The sequence below is a fragment of the Musca vetustissima genome, unplaced genomic scaffold (genome assembly GCF_032173495.1).
Source record: "Musca vetustissima isolate MV318-11 ecotype Yass unplaced genomic scaffold, APGP_CSIRO_Mvet_v1 utg1798, whole genome shotgun sequence".
Classification (NCBI taxonomy): Eukaryota; Metazoa; Arthropoda; class Insecta; order Diptera; family Muscidae; genus Musca; species Musca vetustissima.
Window position 1 is genome coordinate 132,644 of NW_026874541.1, and position 17,357 is coordinate 150,000.

Sequence of the window (17,357 nt, forward strand, 5' to 3'; positions counted from 1 at the left end):
TTCGGATGTTCTTCGCAGTAGACTTCGTGGGTTTGCTCTTGAAAACCAGCGTTACGCATTATCAATATTGAGATTTTTAAGTCCTCATTTCTTGAGGTAGTTTTGAAGTATTTCCATGTACACATTCAGTCTTCTCTCCACAGTGCTTTCAAAGCGTCCTTGAAGTGTCAATAGCACAATATTAGCGTATGTTAACACCAATCTTCCCTCAGCTGGCCCTGTTTTAGTATGGAATCCGAGCTTGTAACTTTTCGGATCTTGAGCAAGCACAATTTTAATTTTTTTCGTGGCAGCTATCTCGAATTTAGCAGCCTTTAAATGGCTATAAAAATCGATTTCAAAAGACAATCGATGCAAGTCCCACGAAGCCCAATCTTCTCGTAAATCCAGCATGTCAGTAAATGTAGTAGCGGAACAGTCCTTTTACAATCAAGTCATTAAAGTAAGGAACTGTCTAAAGTTACGCTAATACAATTAAAAATATGAGGTTGTAAATTTAATTAATCTTTACCTGAAAATATGAACTATTTCTTTCATCTTAGGAATTTATTTCTTAATTCATTTTCACAAAATATGTTATCATCGAAAACAATTAGATTGTCATTAAAAAAACATATAATAAATATTCATTCTTTTTATGAACCTTTTCCCTGGAATCCATGCACATTTTCGTATATCTTAGGAATTTATTTCCAAAAAATTACAATTTATAAACCTTAGATCGAAATCTATTATTGAGCAAGTTCCTAAATGTAAGGAATTTTACTTTATGAACTTTTGTCTTAATTCTAGGAAATTTGTTCTTAAAACATCTTAAAAAAGTCTGATATTTGTAGAAAGAATTTTCATTTTCAAATATTAATGAAGTGTGAAATTATTTTATAAACCTTATATCAAAAAATATTAATGCACAAGTTCCTAAATCCTACGAATTTTGTTCTTAAAACATTTTTAAGAATATAAAAGATGTCTACTTTTTATTCGAACTATACTAATTAAAACTTTTTTAACATTAACAGAAAAATTCCTAAACAAATACATAATCTCTATGAACCATTTTCTAAACTATTACCTAATTTTAAAGAACTTTTATTTTATTTAACTTTTTTCTTTTAATTTCATAGTTTTCTCTTCTTTTTTTTATTCACTCTTGAGTATTTTGCACTAAACCCAAATAAAAACCAGCACATTTAGTTATAAGTGTATGTTTGTTTTGTGTACAATGTACATAAAAATTTGTATGTATGTAATATATAAAAAATATAATGAAACCAACTATTAAAACTTAAGTGTTTGACTCAACTACTAGTCCAAGGAATATAGTTGAGTATTTTTGTATTAAAAGAAAATGTATGTTTTTATGTCACACTAAGTAACAAATTGATGTTCTAATTACAAAACAAAAAAAATATATGTATATTAAAAAAAATAATTATACACATAAACATTAGGGTGTTACGAAGCAAAGATTTTACAAAAAAAAAATAATAAATTAAAGAGCATATTAAAATTAACTTTAATTTAAAATTATCACATATAATTTTCTTTAAATAAAATGTTAATTGATACTTCATGTTTATTAAAACCATAATTTTTATAGACCTATTTTTTTATTATATTATTTAAAATCTTTTATTTATTTGAATTTTGCCTGTGAAGGTGATGATCATTTGAATGAGTTTTAAATCAGTTTTTCCTCTTTCGAGTCGTGCTTAAAATGAAAAAAATCTTCGTAACACCCTAATACGCTATACACATTTTGTAGAAAATCAACATAGAAAATACACACACCACATGACACATATCCTACACAAAAAAATTACATTTCCCCACACCCCCAACACACATGAATAATTATAAAACCCCATGTAAATTTAACATAAATCCCCCAACACACGAGCCAAAAAACAAACCCCACATCCCATTTAAAAATATGTTATTCAAAAACAAATTTGTCTAAATTTTTCTTTTGGTTTTAATTTACATAAATTTTAATTTATCATCATTATTTTTGTAATATGTTTTATTTATTTTTTGTATAATAATTTATATATAATTTTTCGATGTTAAATGTTGTAATATTATCTCCCACACAACCACACCCCCACTCCAACACACAAAAAAACACAACTCATCTCTGTTAAATGTTTAATACCATAACATAATAATGTTAGCGCCCTCTCTCTCTGTCTATCTCTCTCATTACTTTATTTTAAATGGCATTCAATCATTTTTAACATTTGATCATTTTTTTGTTTTTCTCTTCTCACTACCGCTTTTTCGACGGCCTCTCTTACTCTCTGTAATTTTGTAATTATCATCGTGTAGCATACGATAGTGATGACGATGAAGAGATTTTAATGGAACCTTCAGACGATGAAATCAAAGAGGATCAATGGCTGGGTGTCACCGTACGGAGTCAAGGATTGGGTGGCAAGGTAAGTAGTAATTTTAATATTTCTTTAAGCCTTTAGTAATTCATTTTATGAAATATTGACCTAAAAATCAAGAACATGTTATTATATTTTAGGAATGTGTTTCCTTAATTTTTTCAAAATAAAAAGTCTTTGAAAAGAAATTTTATTTGCATAATATTAATGAAATACGTATTTATTTTATGAGCCTTTAAGCCTATTAATGAAAAAGTTCTTGAATATTAGGAAAATATTTCATAATCCTTTCCACCAAAAATGTTACTCTTGAAAATATACTGATGTCGTGGAAAACAATGTTAATTTCATACTAATTATGAAAGGCGTATTTGTTCTATAATCATCTACTTGAAATCATTTAAAATGCAAATTCCTAAATGTAAGGAAAAAGTTCCTAAAATATAGTCTCCGAAAAAAGTCTGATAGTCGTTAAAAGAAATATTTATTTCATAATATTTATTATATACGCCTTTATTTTAAAAATCTTTGCCTGAAAGATATTAAAGAACAGTTTTCAAAATTTTACGAATTTTGTACTTACATAATTTTCCAGAATATACAATTAGGACATTTTATCATAGAACCTATTTCAAACCCTTCAATATGGGTTCTCTCTGAGGAACATGTTTTAAAAGCCTGTATGCAAAGTCTATGAATGTTTTCTTATATTTTGGGAATTTATTTCTTAATTCTCTTTCCAAAAATATAGTCTTTGAAGTGTTGACATCGTTGAAATATAAATTTATTTTATGAAGAATAAGTTTCCAAATGTTAAGAATTTTGTTCTTAACATTTTGTTCATTGTCAAGATTGTGTAATTTGTATATTTGTTCATAGAACCTATTTTTAAATGCTCAATAAACCTTCAAACTCTTTAACATGATTTCTCTCTGGGTAACTTATTTTCTGGAGTCCATGAATATTTCCTTATACATTGGGAATTTATTTCTTAATCCTCTTTTCAAAATTATAGTCTTTGAAAGATATTTTAATCTCATTTTTATGCGATATATTCGCTAAATTTTAACAATTAACATGTTCATAATTATTAGGAATTTTGTTCTTAAATCATAAATTAATTTTTATTTAAAAAAACATTAACATATTTTCCTTTCTATCTCAAAATGTCGAAACTAACATAGTTTCTCTCCGAATCACTTATTCTGTGAGCTTTTTCTGGAATGTCAAAAAAAAAAATTAAGTTCATAATATTAATGAAATTTGCATTATTTTTATGCAACTTTGTCTGAAAGCTATTAATGAACATGTTCTTAAAGGTTATGAATTTCGGTCTAAGGCCATTTTCATAAATTTTTCAGAGATCTATCCTTAATTCAGTTTTATATAGATTCCTAAAAATTATAAAATCTATATGAACTTTATGAATAAACTTATTCCGAATTTTACATTTGATTTTTTTAATTCTCCTTTATTTCTAATTTCCAGGTTTTGGTGTGCGCCCATCGCTACATCACCAAAGTACGCGATAATCGTTATGGCCAAGGTCTATGCTATGTACTGACCAACGAGCTGACATATGATGAAGTTTATGAGCCATGTAAAGGTCGTACTGTGCAAAGGTTTGTATTGTTGGTTTTTTATGTATTTTTTTGGTTTTCTATTTCTTTAGCCAAACATAAATTAAGTTATTAATTTTTGTTAACACATTTCTGCTCGGGTTGTTGTTGAGATTTGTATGTTATGGTTTGTCGGTCGGCTACTTTTTTTGCGATAAAATAAAGCCGATAAGGAAGGGGCAACATAAAATTCATTTTAATGATCTCCCATAGTATTCGCAGTAACTGTGGGATAATTTTTAAATGGCCATTGAGGAGATGGTGTTTATTGTAGGCCAGGTTACATCATTTGACAAAAGATGGGGCGATTTATGTAATAATTAGTAGTTACGGTAGATTTAGAGCAGATTTTTGTGTAATAAATCTTTGGAAGATTAAATTGTTTTTTGGCTTGCTGCTTCTTTTAGTGAAGCTATGAAATTTGAAAAGCGTGAGAACTTTTTTGAATTTTCGTAAGAAAAAATAAACAAAAAATAGTCCATTAATACCTAGATTATACTAAAGTAAAATAATTATTAACAAAATTCTTCTCTCCAGAAATAAATATGTTAGCCACGTATCTAAAATTCTCCTAAAAGTATGCACCATTTTTAAGTAAATTACTTAAATATTATATTACAGTGTTTCAAAGTGACCAATTGATTTTTAAGGCAATTTCAATAAGAGATATCAGAACGTTAAATGATAATTGCGACATTTTAAGGACCTTAATAGAAATGCAGTATGGGTTCAAAAGGGTAAATTCGACAGTTCATTCACTATAGATATTTTCAAATGAAGTTCAAAATGTTCTTAGACGTATCTCTTGATGTTGTAAAGTCATTAGGTAGAGCAGATTATAGAGGTATATTCTAGAAAATAATTACCATAGGGCTAGGCACTCCGTATGTCAGTATGCAAAGGAGTGAAACTTTCCCTTCGAGGTAATGAAGTAAACTTTGAGGGCATTATTAAATGTCTTGGAGTTAATTAGAAAAAAAATATTAAACTAAAAACGGTAATACAAATTCACATTTATTGTAAAATCATCAACATATTGTAAGATTGCAGCTCTGGATAGCTTCAACTCGATCGGAAATTCTTTTCCGTCCTTTGCTTTTTCCAAAACTTTGTATTTGAAGACTTTATGACCCTCAGATCGTAAGGAAATGCTTGTTTTTCTTGAATACAAAACTTATCCTTAGGAAGAAAGCCACCCAAAATTTTGAATTTGATTGAGAGACGCAATACCGAAGTGAGCTAATCGGTCGAAGGACCAAATGATCACAGAAGATAAGCTTCGTTTCTTATTTTAAGAAATATTGAATAAAATATCTCGTATTTTAGGATTAAAGGTCTGGATAGCTTTAGCTTCATCTACAATCCGAAATATTGTATTTCCAGATTTAAAGAGCCTCAGAACGTGAGCAACTGATTAAAGATCTTATCTGTAAAAATAAAGTCTCCTAGCATTTTAAATTTGATTGAAAGACGCAATACAGAAATGAGCTATTCGGTCGAAGGACCAAATGATCACAAAAGATAAGCTTCGTTTCTAATTTTAGGAAATATTAATCAAGTATCTCGTATTGTAGGATGATAGGTCTGGATGGCTTTAGCTCGATCGAAAATTCTTTTACATCCTTTGCTTTCTCCAAAACTTTGTATTTGAAGAATTAAATACCCTCAGATCGTAAGGAAATGCTTCGTTTCTTATTTTAGGAAATATTGAATACAATATCTCGTATTTTAGGATTAAAGGCCTGGATAGCTTTGTTTTTAGTAAAAACAAAATTTATCTGTAAGAAGAAAGTGTCCCAGATATTTTGAATTTGATTGAGAGACGCAATACTGAAATGAGCTGTTCAGTCGAAGGACCAAATGATCACAGAAGATAAGCTTCGTTTCTTATTTTATCATATGTTGAATAAAATATGTCGTATTGTAAGAAAAAATATGTCCCAGAGTTTTGAATTTGATTGAGAACCGCAATACACAAATGAGCTGATCAATCGAAGGACCAAATGCCCACTGAGGAGAAACTTCGTTTTTTATTTTAGGAAATATTGAATAAAATATTTCGTATTATAGGTCGGAATAGCTTGATCTACAAAACATATGTGTCGGAAAAAAGTCCACAGAATTTTGATTGAGAAAAAACAATACAGAAATGAGCTGATCGATCGAAGGACCAAATGTCTACTGAAGAAAAGCTTCGTTTCTTATTTTATAAAATATTGAATAACATATCTCGGACTGCAGGATTGCAGCTCTGGATAGCATTAGCTCCATTGGAAATTCTCTTCCATCATATGCTTTTTCTGAAACTTTGTATTAAAGAGGTGTAGACCCTAAGAACGTGAGGACATTTTTGTTTCTGATTAGGTTTAGCTTGATCTACAATTTCCTTCCATCATATGCTTCCTCCTAAATATTGTATTTAAGGATTTAAAGACATCAGAACGTAAGGAAATTTTGGTTTTTAGTGAATACAAAACATATCTGTAGGAAGAAAGCCATCCAGAATTTTGAATTTGTTGGAGAGACGCAATACAGAAGAAGGTGATCGATCGAAGGACCAAATATATTGAGTTGCAATGAAATATGAGATCAAAGAGTCTTGGTCGAAGGACCAAATAGTTTATGCATTCATTTCAATTTTCTGCAAATATCAAGACCACTTAACAAATATATTTTTTAAAAGCAAGTATTATTTAGTCTGGATAATTATTTTTATTTTCGAAAACAATTTACTTTCTTTGATTTATTTAATTAAAAGTATTTTTCTTTAGTTTTCTAACCTACGCACGCACCCACCAGTATGCGAGTCACTGTAAATATGAGTTCCTAAAAGTATGCTACACTTTTCTTCACATTTTCCCAGTGGCAACCTAACTCAAAAGAGTTCATTCTTATTGAAATCTGCACTATTTAAAACATTATTTAAATTTTATCAAGCATATTCAAATATTCAGAAAGAGTTATGGTCATTGACCTATATAAAATTGCCCCCTCAAATTATTTCCTTTTAAAGTATTATCTATTTTCAAATCGAAATTTATTTTAATTTTTTTTTGGGTCAAGGATTTTTAAACCATAAAACCAAAAACTCAAAAGTGGGACTGCATGTTTAGAAGTCATTTCCATACAGGAATTTAATTCCTGACAAACAAAAATAAACCATGCGTGCGATTATGACATTTTGAAAGAAAAGACAACAACAACAAAGTGTGACATTATTAGCATAATTGTGGGGGAGACGTCCTTGTGCGGAGGAGCAATAGAGGATACAGATAGATAACAAATGTGTGGTTTCTACATTAAGGAAAGCTTGAAAGAAGTTATGCGTGAAAACAATGACACATTCAGGTGAAAAGCTAAACAAAAACAACGACAACATTGAGTAGAAGTGGGTTAAGGAATAAATTATAAAAGGACATAGATTATCCTGCATACATTATTTTAAAAAAGTTCATGATTATGGCTATTAAAAATTATTTTTAAAGCAGCAACATCATGGACTAAAGGTTATTAAAAAAGGACATAGATTATCCTGCATATGTTATTAAAAAAAAGGTCTATGATAACGACTCTTAAAATTATTTTTAAAGCTGCAACATCATGGACTAGAAATATCCTGGATTATCCTGCATAAATTATTTTAAAAAAATCATTGATGCTACTCTTAAAAATTATTATTTAAAATGATAACATCATGGACTATAAATGTGTTAAAAGTATTTAAAAAGTACCTATATACCTCAAATATCCACGATTGCGGATCGGAACATTTATATATAAATTTTTCGAGAATTATCCTGCCTAAATCTAATTTTAATTTTGTTCTATTTTTTCTATATTCCAGAGCCCATGAAGATTACGGGTTTTGTCAAGCTGGTACCTCAGGAGCCTTGTTGGACGATAATACCATGGTCTTGGGAACCCCTGGCCCCTATACCTGGCGTGGTACCGTCTTCGTCACCGAAATTGGTGGTGAATATTTGGAGCGTGACAAGAACATGTACTATGGTGATCATTCGGATACCTCATCGATCGATAAATACAGCTACTTGGGTATGGCTGTCACCGGAGGACGTTATTTTGGTGAACACATGTCATATGCGGCGGGAGCACCTCGTGCCAATGGCCATGGTCAGGTGGTGATATTCGATAAAGATAATCGTAATCCCATCCCCATACACATGGTTATCGAAGGTGAACAATTTGCATCGAGTTTTGGTTATGAAATGACAACGGCCGATGTGAATGGAGATAAGAAACCTGACCTCATTGTGGCGGCACCATTCTATTTCAACAAATCGGAAGGAGGAGCGGTTTATGTTTATCAAAATGTCAATGATATGTTGCCCTACAAGTATACCCTGAAGCTGACTGGTACCTTTGAAAGTCGTTTTGGTTTGGCCTTGGCCAATATTGGTGATATCAACAAGGATGATTGTGAAGATTTGGCTATTGGTGCTCCCTATGAGGATGATGGTGTGGTCTATATTTATTTGGGTAGCCGTACGGGATTGAGTGCCAAGCCATCGCAGAGAATACAGGCCTCCGATTTGGGTTTAATGCCAAAAGCCATTAAGACTTTTGGTAGCTCTATTACAGGAGGTACCGATTTGGATGGTAATTCCTATCCTGATGTTGTGATTGGAGCCTATAACTCCTCCGCGGTGGTGGCTTTATTGTCCCGACCCATTATTAGCATACAAACGAAGTGGAGGGGAAAGGAATTGAAAAATATTGACCCCACCAAAAGTGGTTGCCTGTCGGATGCCTTTAGCAATTTGACCTGTTTTACCTTTGAGGCATGCTGTTCCATTGACCCCTACGAGGAGACGGCAGCGAATATTGATTTGAAGTTGATGTTTACCGTAGAGGCTGAGACATTTGCCCCCAACAAGAAGTTCTCTCGTGTGTTCTTTGATCGTGAAAATAAACGCAGCAATGTCATCAAACGTGAGGTCACGGTGAAGACGGATGGTGGTTTGTCATGTCATCGGGTGATAGGTTATATTAAGGAGAATACCCGCGACATACAAAGTCCAATTAAATTTAAGCTGAATTATACCTTGGTGGAAACGAAGTTACCCGATTCGGGACTGAAGGGTTTAAATCCTATTTTGGATCAAACTCAGGCGAATATTGAATTTGAGGGTACCTTCCAAAAGGATTGTGGCGAAGATGATATCTGTGAAAGTAATTTGAAATTGAGTGCTGAATTGGATTTGAATATGGAGAGTAAGTATTGGAAAAAAGAAATTCCCTTTGAAGTTTGAGGGAGAACTAATTTTTATTTAAATTTCCATTGCAGACGAAAATTATGCCTTGGTCTTGGGTGAACAGGAGGAAATTCGTGTCAATGTAAATGTCAGCAATACCGCCGATTCTGCCTATGAAACCCAATTGTTTATTGTGCATCAAAAGAGTGTGTCCTATATTGCAGCCATTAAGACGGTAAGTTCGGAAAATAAATTTTCACCCCTATTCAATATTTGTAATAAAAAATATGTTTCGCATTTCCAGAGCACCGCCATTTGCAGTCGCTTCAATGAAACTGTGGTGGCCTGCAGTCTTGGCAATCCCATGCGCCGCGGCTCCGCAGCCCAGGTATCAATACGTTTCGATCCCAGTGGTTTGGAGTTGGATGAACGTAATTTGACATTCGACATCTTTGCCAATACCACATCGAGGTTGGTAGGCGTAGAGAAACCGGAAAAGAAATTGGATGTCCGTGTCATAAAGAGAGCTGAATTGAGCTTGCAAGGTTGGGCCCGTCCCGAACAGAGCTTCTATAGTGGAGAGATGCGTTTGGATAGCACCATGATGACAATGGAAGATATCGGATCACAAGTTATGCACACATATCAGGTAAGAAATAACAATATTAAAACAAATTCAATACTATTAACTCGAAGTAGCTTCCGAAAATTATTTTAAAATTACTCGATTTTGAGCCACAGAAGATGTTCTAAAAATTGAATAATTCTCCAAAAAATCGCATAACAAATCACTGAAAATTCTTCGGATAATTGACTTTATGAATTAGCTCGAAGGACCAAAATACGCCTTCAATTGATTCATATAAACACCAGTTCGAAGGACCAAAACTGTATGGCTCATTCATAAAATGTATTTGAAAAGAACACCAATTTGTTTTAAAAAATCATTGCTCGAAGTACCAAATATTTTTAAGATTTATCAAGTATTACTTCGATGTTCGGATACTAGATCGAAGGACAAAAACTAAGCTATGATGTAATTTTTATTTCCAACATTAACAAATTCCGATTGAACATTCTTCAAAAAAAACATAATGCCTGAAATTGCAAAAAGGGAACTTCAGATATTTGACTTCATAAATTAGCTCGAAGGACCAAATATTCCTGCAATTGATTATTTGGATGAATATACCATACACCTTTGGAAAAAATAATATTTTTTCAATGAAAATCATAGCTCGAAGGACCAAATATATTTGAGCATTGCTACATTCATTATCACGTTATAGATACTAGCTTGTAGGACATAACAACTAGCTCGAAGGACCAAATTTTTCAATGGGAAAAATGCTTGACAAATTAATAGCTCATGGTTCAAAAATCAACCACAAGTCACTATGTGAGCACAATAAATAATTTAAATTCTGAAAATAATCTAACAGAAATTGATTATTAAAATCTGAGCTCAGTAATGAGCTGATCGAAGGAAAAAATGTTTACACAAGAGATGGTCGAAGGGCCGAATATCCATTTAATAATTCCTTCATCATTTATTTGACATTTAGAATAAAAGCTTTGATCTGACGAAATAATACCAAATATGCATCCATTTGAATAATCATTTAATAAAAATTACGTCTGATGATGAATTGTTGGCTCGGAATGAACTGATCGAAGGACCAATAAAACACCAAAATGTAAAAAAAAAAATTGAATACTGCTGATCATTGAGATGTAGCTCTTCTTAATAAATTTTCTTTGCCATTTTTCTGGTCCCTACAAAAACATAATTAAATATACTTTGAGCAGAAATTCAATATGAGATTTGTAAGAAATGGAGAATTACTTTGAAGGACTAAACATTTCAGAAATTTTTTGAAATGAAAACTAGCTCGAAGGACCAAATCAGACTAACTTCTTAATTTCGAAGAGCTTGTGAATTAAATCGAAGGACCAAATATTTCACTAGTTGTATCAAATGAACTCTTTAACATTTTTCTGATTCCTTCAAAAGCATTATTTAAAAAATGTCTAGATGTGTATATGTCAATAAATGTCTGCATAAAATTAGATACACCTTGGACAGCAATTAAATATGAGATTTCTGAGAAAAGACGAATTACTTCGAAGGACCAAATATTTCATACATTTGCGGAAGTACAAACATGAACGAAGGACCAAATCAGAATATTCAATATGTGTCATTAGGTGTCTACCCAGTGCATAATAGAATAAATATCCCACAGCGAGCATGTCGAAGGACCAAATTATTGTTTGAATATGAAGATATTTGTGTCTTCTTCTTTGTTATTTTTAAAATATTTATTTTTTATTTAAATATGTTTTTTATACAATTTACTAATTTATATTATTTTATTTCTCCCATGGTTACAGATCTACAACGAAGGACCCTGGAAGGCGCCTAAAGTTCAGCTTACCATCTACTGGCCCTATCAAATCCATAGCGAAAAAGATAAACGTGACAAATGGCTGTTATATCTGGAAGAAATGCCAATTATCGATAATGTACGAAATGGTGAATGTTTTGTCGCCTCCGAATATATAAATCCGCTTAAATTACAAACGAAATCGAAAACGAATTTGGTAGTCGATGATTTACTGCTAGCACCAGCCTCCTATATGATGAGACCGTTGAATAAAACTCAATTTGCTCATCGTATGTATATGGAAAAATCGACATATAGCAGTAGTAAACAAGAGTCAACGAGTGAAGAATCCTCTTCGGGTATTTTGAATCGTTTACGCCGTGATACACTGACACGTATTATACGCCCTGAACGTTTTATGGATTTCCGTGGTGATCATAAGAATAAAAAACGTGATATTGTTGAATTGGATTGTACCAAGGCTACAGCTAAATGTATTAAGATACAATGTGATATCTATAATATGCCAGCTAATACGGAGGCTTATGTTCACATTAAAGCAAGACTTTGGAATTCCACATTGGTATCGGAACATCCACGGGCGGATGCTGTGCGAATTATTTCAACGGCGCATGTTGAAATACCCAAAGAATTTAGTGTGGAGCAGACACAAACTTCAGAGCCACTAACGGTAAGTTGAAAAATGTGATTAAATGAAAGATCGAATGACAAATCGGAAGCTATTTAAGATTGACATGGTTCTGGTTTATGAATATGTTCTCTAGAATGATTTTAGGGTTCATTTAAGTTCTAAAATTTATAATAGGATATAAATTTCTTTCTCATCAAACAAAATTCATTATTATCGAAATAATGTATTACTCGAAGGACCAAAGACTAAAAATTGCTTGGTCGAAGGACCAAATATTTATTATGGGAAATAACAGAAAATACCGCAATTTTAAACGGATTTCTGGTGATCAGGAAGATTTATTGAGAGCACAGATTGTCTGGTTTAATAGCTCTGGTATGACCAAATAATTTAAAGACCTTGCTCGAAGGACCAAAAATTCAGATGTTGAAATGTGTGGAATATTTAAAATTCGAAACTAAATTCATTCAAGTGTGTTCAGGATGCAATGTATCAAAATAAAATATTACTCGAAGGACCAAAAATTACAAAAAAGCTTATTCGAAGGACCAAATATTTATTAGGGGAAATAATAGAAAATACGTCAGTTTTAAACGGATTTCTGGCGATCAGGAGGATTTATTCAGATCACAGGATTTATTCAGAGCATAGAATGTCTGATTTAATATGTAAAACTTTAAAGACCAGATCGCCTTGCTCGAAGAACCAAAAATTCAGATGATAAAATCTGAATGAAAAATAAAAACTCGGGGCATTTAGAAATGGGAAACTGAATTCATTATTATTAAGGAAATTCATTCTTCTGATCAGGGATGGTCCGTTTGACGAATTTTTAGGTTTTCGACTGTCAAAAAGTTTTAAACGTCGAAAGCGTCATATACTTGTATAAAATGTAATAAATGTAGTAAACGTCTTGTCAAAAACCTAATGGTTTTGGGGGGTTTCCGACGTTTCTGACGTATGTATTATACGTCGGAAATGTATGTCATTTACGTCACTGTTTCTGACGGACCATCTCTGCTTCAGATATTCGAGTGTCTTCAGGTTGGAATGTATCGAAATAAAATATTACTCGAAGGACCAAAAATTGCTTGCTCGAAGGACCAAATATTTATTAGGGAAAATCAACGGATTTCTGGCAATCAGCAGTATTTATTCAGAGCATAGATTGTCTGATCTTATATGTACTTAGTTGCTTTGGTTTGATGAAATTGTTTAAAGACCAGATCTCCTTGTTCGAAGGTTCAAAAATTCAGATAATAAAATGAGAATGAAAAATTACAATTCGGAATATTTAGAAATGCAGAACTAAGTGCATTATTATTCTGGAAATTCATTCTTCAGCTATTCGAGTGTCTTCAGGTTGCAATGTATCGTAATAAAATATTACTTAAAGGACCAGAAATAGCTTGCTCGAAGGACCAAATATTTATTAGGGGAATAAACGGATTTCTGGCGATCAGGAGGATTTATTCAGAGCAAAGATTGTCTGATTTAATATGTACTTAATTGTTTTGGTTCGACAAAATAGACCTCCTTACTCGAAGGACCAAAAATTCAGATGATAAAATGCGAATGAAAATAACAATTCAGAATATTTAGAAATGCGAAATTAAATGCTTTTTTATTCGGGAAATTCATTCTTCAGATATTCGAGTGTCTTTTGTGATGCAATGTATCGAAATAAAATATTACTCGAAGGACCAACAATGACAAATATATATTAGGGGTAAATAATAGAAAATTTCGCAATTTTGAAAGGATTTCTGGGGATCAGGAGGATTTATTTAGAGCACAGATTGTCTGATTTAACACGTACTTAATTGCTTTGGTTTGACGAAATAGTTTACAGACCAGTCCTCCTTGCTCGAAGGACCAAAAATTCAGATGCTGAAATGTGAATGAAAAATAACAATTCGGAATATTTAGAAATACAATTTTAAACCTATTGACCTTTGGGAGGAACGAATCTTAGAAAAAAATTCTATATATATTATAAGGTTGATTTTTTTTTTTGGTTATGAGGAAAATTACTCTGGTCGAAGGACCAAATATAATTTTTTTATTATTTCGTTTTTTTTTAAATGTTCATAAACTGTCTGGAACTTAATTTTTGAATATTATTTACTTCTTTGTGTTATTATTTTCTCAAAATTAATTTAATTTCATTTTTTTCTATTCCTTTCAGGTGGAAACCCGTGCCTATCCCGAACTGAGCGGTCAACAGCGCGACACAGCAACGCCGCTATGGATAATTATATTGGCCATTATTGGCGGGCTGCTGCTATTGGCTCTCTTCACCTATGCCATGTGGAAATGTGGATTCTTTAAGCGAAGAAGGCCCGATCCAACGCTCAGCGGGAATTTGGAAAAAATGAATGAGGAGAAGCCATTCTTAAATTCATCACAGAAAAATAATCATCATGGTTTCTAACAAGAAGGGACAGTTGGGTGGGATTTGATGCAACAACAAAAACTAAAGCCAGTAGTGGCTGAACCACCCATAAAATGCTGTAGCAAAACGAATAAAAAGGATAGTGATACATATGATTTTTGGCTAGCACTGCAACAGGAGAATAATAATAACAACAACAATAGTAATAATAATAACAATAATAATTACAACTATAATAGTTGTAATAATACTATGAACAACCATGAGGCCTGTGTTATAGACTGGGGCTCTTTGTAGAAAGGGTCTAACTAATTGGGAGAAAAACGTGAAAAACAAATCCTAGAAGCCGGAAGCCATATTTTTATACAACCCAATTTCCCAATTACAGAAAAAAAAATCAATAACTTTATCCAATTCCTTCACATAACCTATGCTACAAGACACCCACATGTTGAAAAAATGTATTTTTTTATTATTTGTTCACCTGTGCCATTTTTACGGGGGGTTTAATCTACACAATATGCTAATTTTTTATTATGTAACAAAAATCGAACCAATTACTTAATTTAAAACCTACACATAAACACATAGATACACACATTTTTTAAGCACCTCTTTTAAGTAAAAATTTTGTACATACTATTTTTTTGTTTGTTAGTTGTAATATTAATTCTTTTTAATTTATAAGTTAAAACAATTATTGTTCTTATATAAACATAATATAATATATAAAATAATTATAAACTTTCCATTTAGATTAGTGAAAAACCAATTGTAAATGAGAAATTTTCTAAAAATTTGTCATTTCGATTCGTTTCATTTGCTTAGATCAAAGAAAAACAAACAAACAAACACAAAAACAACAACCATCTATTTTAATAATAATTTAAGCTATGATAAATTTTATTGTTTTGTAAAATAATAATTATTTGTAATAGTTTTAAGAAATTATTTAAGTATTGACCATGTAAGCCTTAATTTTATTAAAAGTGATTTTTAAATAGAAAAACAAAAACAATTATGAAAAAATCCAATAACTGCCTTTTATGAATTTCCAAAGCCTAGAGGTTTCAATGAAAGTTTCAATATGGTTGGGTGTGTTTTTGGAGAAAGGGAAATTTAATTTATTACATTTTGAGAATCTTTTTTTAAAGAAATACAGTGCTAATGGGGTTATGTTTGGCCGCGCTCATTCAAAATGCCAAAAATTGTTCGGGATTCTTATATGCGGGATTATGCCAAGAGGGTTTGTATCCGACTAACATAAACATAGTCTAGTTGGAAAATTGGGCTAGCACCCAGAATGCCAAATCAGAGCCAATTTTGTTGGAAAATGCAACAAGGACTCATTTCAATATTCTAAAGGAGCAGGACTTTTATATAGACGCTATATCAAAACAAAAACCAATATTGTAAATTTTCCTCATACAAGTGTTTCACCTACCAAAAAACCAGGCGGTCAAAGTTCAGCCACTTTGTCAAGGGCCATTGAATATAACAGGTAATATTTTTATTAAAATTCGGTACGATTTTAATAAAAAGAAAGTATCTTTATAATCCGAATTTTATATTAAAATATGCCCGTCTAAAGCTAATCAATATACACACCAATATTGAAAATTAGCTTCAACACATCCCATCGCAACACAAATCTAGCGCTATACTAATTTTGGTACCATTTATTACCGTACCTATTTCCAAAACTAATTCTAAATTTCATGATTTGAGCTCTATAGGTTCACCCAAATATTAATTTTATCAAATTTAGTACGATTTTGTACACATTAATACAAATCCAATAGAAACCCAATTTCCTAATTTCAAGATTCCAGCCCGATCCTTCAATAAATTGTATACCATTTAGAACACATTAGTATGATTTTCCAAATTCAAATATTAAGATTCCAGCTCTATCGGTTCAAATCCACATTTGGTATCATTTAGTACACATTTGTGCAATCTTCCAAAACTTCTGCAACATCCTATCACTTTTTCAATAATAAATTCAGAATCTCAGCACTATAGGTTCACCCAAAATTTAAATGTTACCAAATTTAGTACCCCAATCGGTACTAATACACCAAAACTACACTCCAACAGTAACCTCATTTCCAACTTTCAGTGCTCTAGCTCTATGGGTTCACCCAAATACACATTTGGTACTATTTTGTACACATGAGTACAATTTTCCAAAACTTCCTAAATACACCAATCCTACATCTTAACAGTGACCCTAACTTTAAATTCCAGGATTTTAGGTCTATCGTTTCACTCAAAATCCAAATTGTCCAAATATAGTACCTAACATTTAGTACATTCGTGCACATAAGTACATATTTCCAAAAAAATACATACATATCGCTATCCTACGCTCCGACGGTAATGCTAATATCAAATTTCATCCGGTGCTCTAAATTCAAACCGTACCAAATTTAGTACAGTTAGTACTTTTCGTATACATGATTACACGCTTTCAAAACTACCTCCTTATGTCGACCCTACATCTCAACATTGATTCGCATTCCAAATTTTAAGTTTTTAGCTCTATCCGCTCACGTTCTACGAAATTCGAAAAATTTAGTACTTTTTGGATTTTCACAGTTCGAATTTCTGAAAATCATTTGCCTATACGGGGTTAAAAGGTGGAACCATATACTCCATTTTCAATACCAAATATACTGGGAGTAGTAAACAATTTTCA

At 31.8% G+C, this 17,357-nt stretch overlaps 1 protein-coding gene across 2 annotated transcripts in view; it reads left to right on the top strand.

The window, feature by feature from the left end:
- Positions 1 to 14,784, top strand: part of LOC133334376 (integrin alpha-PS1-like) — a 146,391-nt gene extending 131,607 nt beyond the window's left edge. For both annotated transcript variants that reach the window (XM_061542676.1, XM_061542683.1), the window contains 7 exons: positions 2,329 to 2,438; positions 3,879 to 4,012; positions 7,854 to 9,241; positions 9,315 to 9,457; positions 9,527 to 9,871; positions 11,617 to 12,300; positions 14,450 to 14,784. In XM_061542676.1, coding sequence (XP_061398660.1) covers positions 2,329 to 2,438; positions 3,879 to 4,012; positions 7,854 to 9,241; positions 9,315 to 9,457; positions 9,527 to 9,871; positions 11,617 to 12,300; positions 14,450 to 14,695 — 3,050 coding nt within the window. In that variant the 3' untranslated portion in view covers positions 14,696 to 14,784. The remainder of the gene's footprint in view (positions 1 to 2,328; positions 2,439 to 3,878; positions 4,013 to 7,853; positions 9,242 to 9,314; positions 9,458 to 9,526; positions 9,872 to 11,616; positions 12,301 to 14,449) is intronic.
- The last annotated feature ends 2,573 nt before the right edge of the window (positions 14,785 to 17,357 follow it).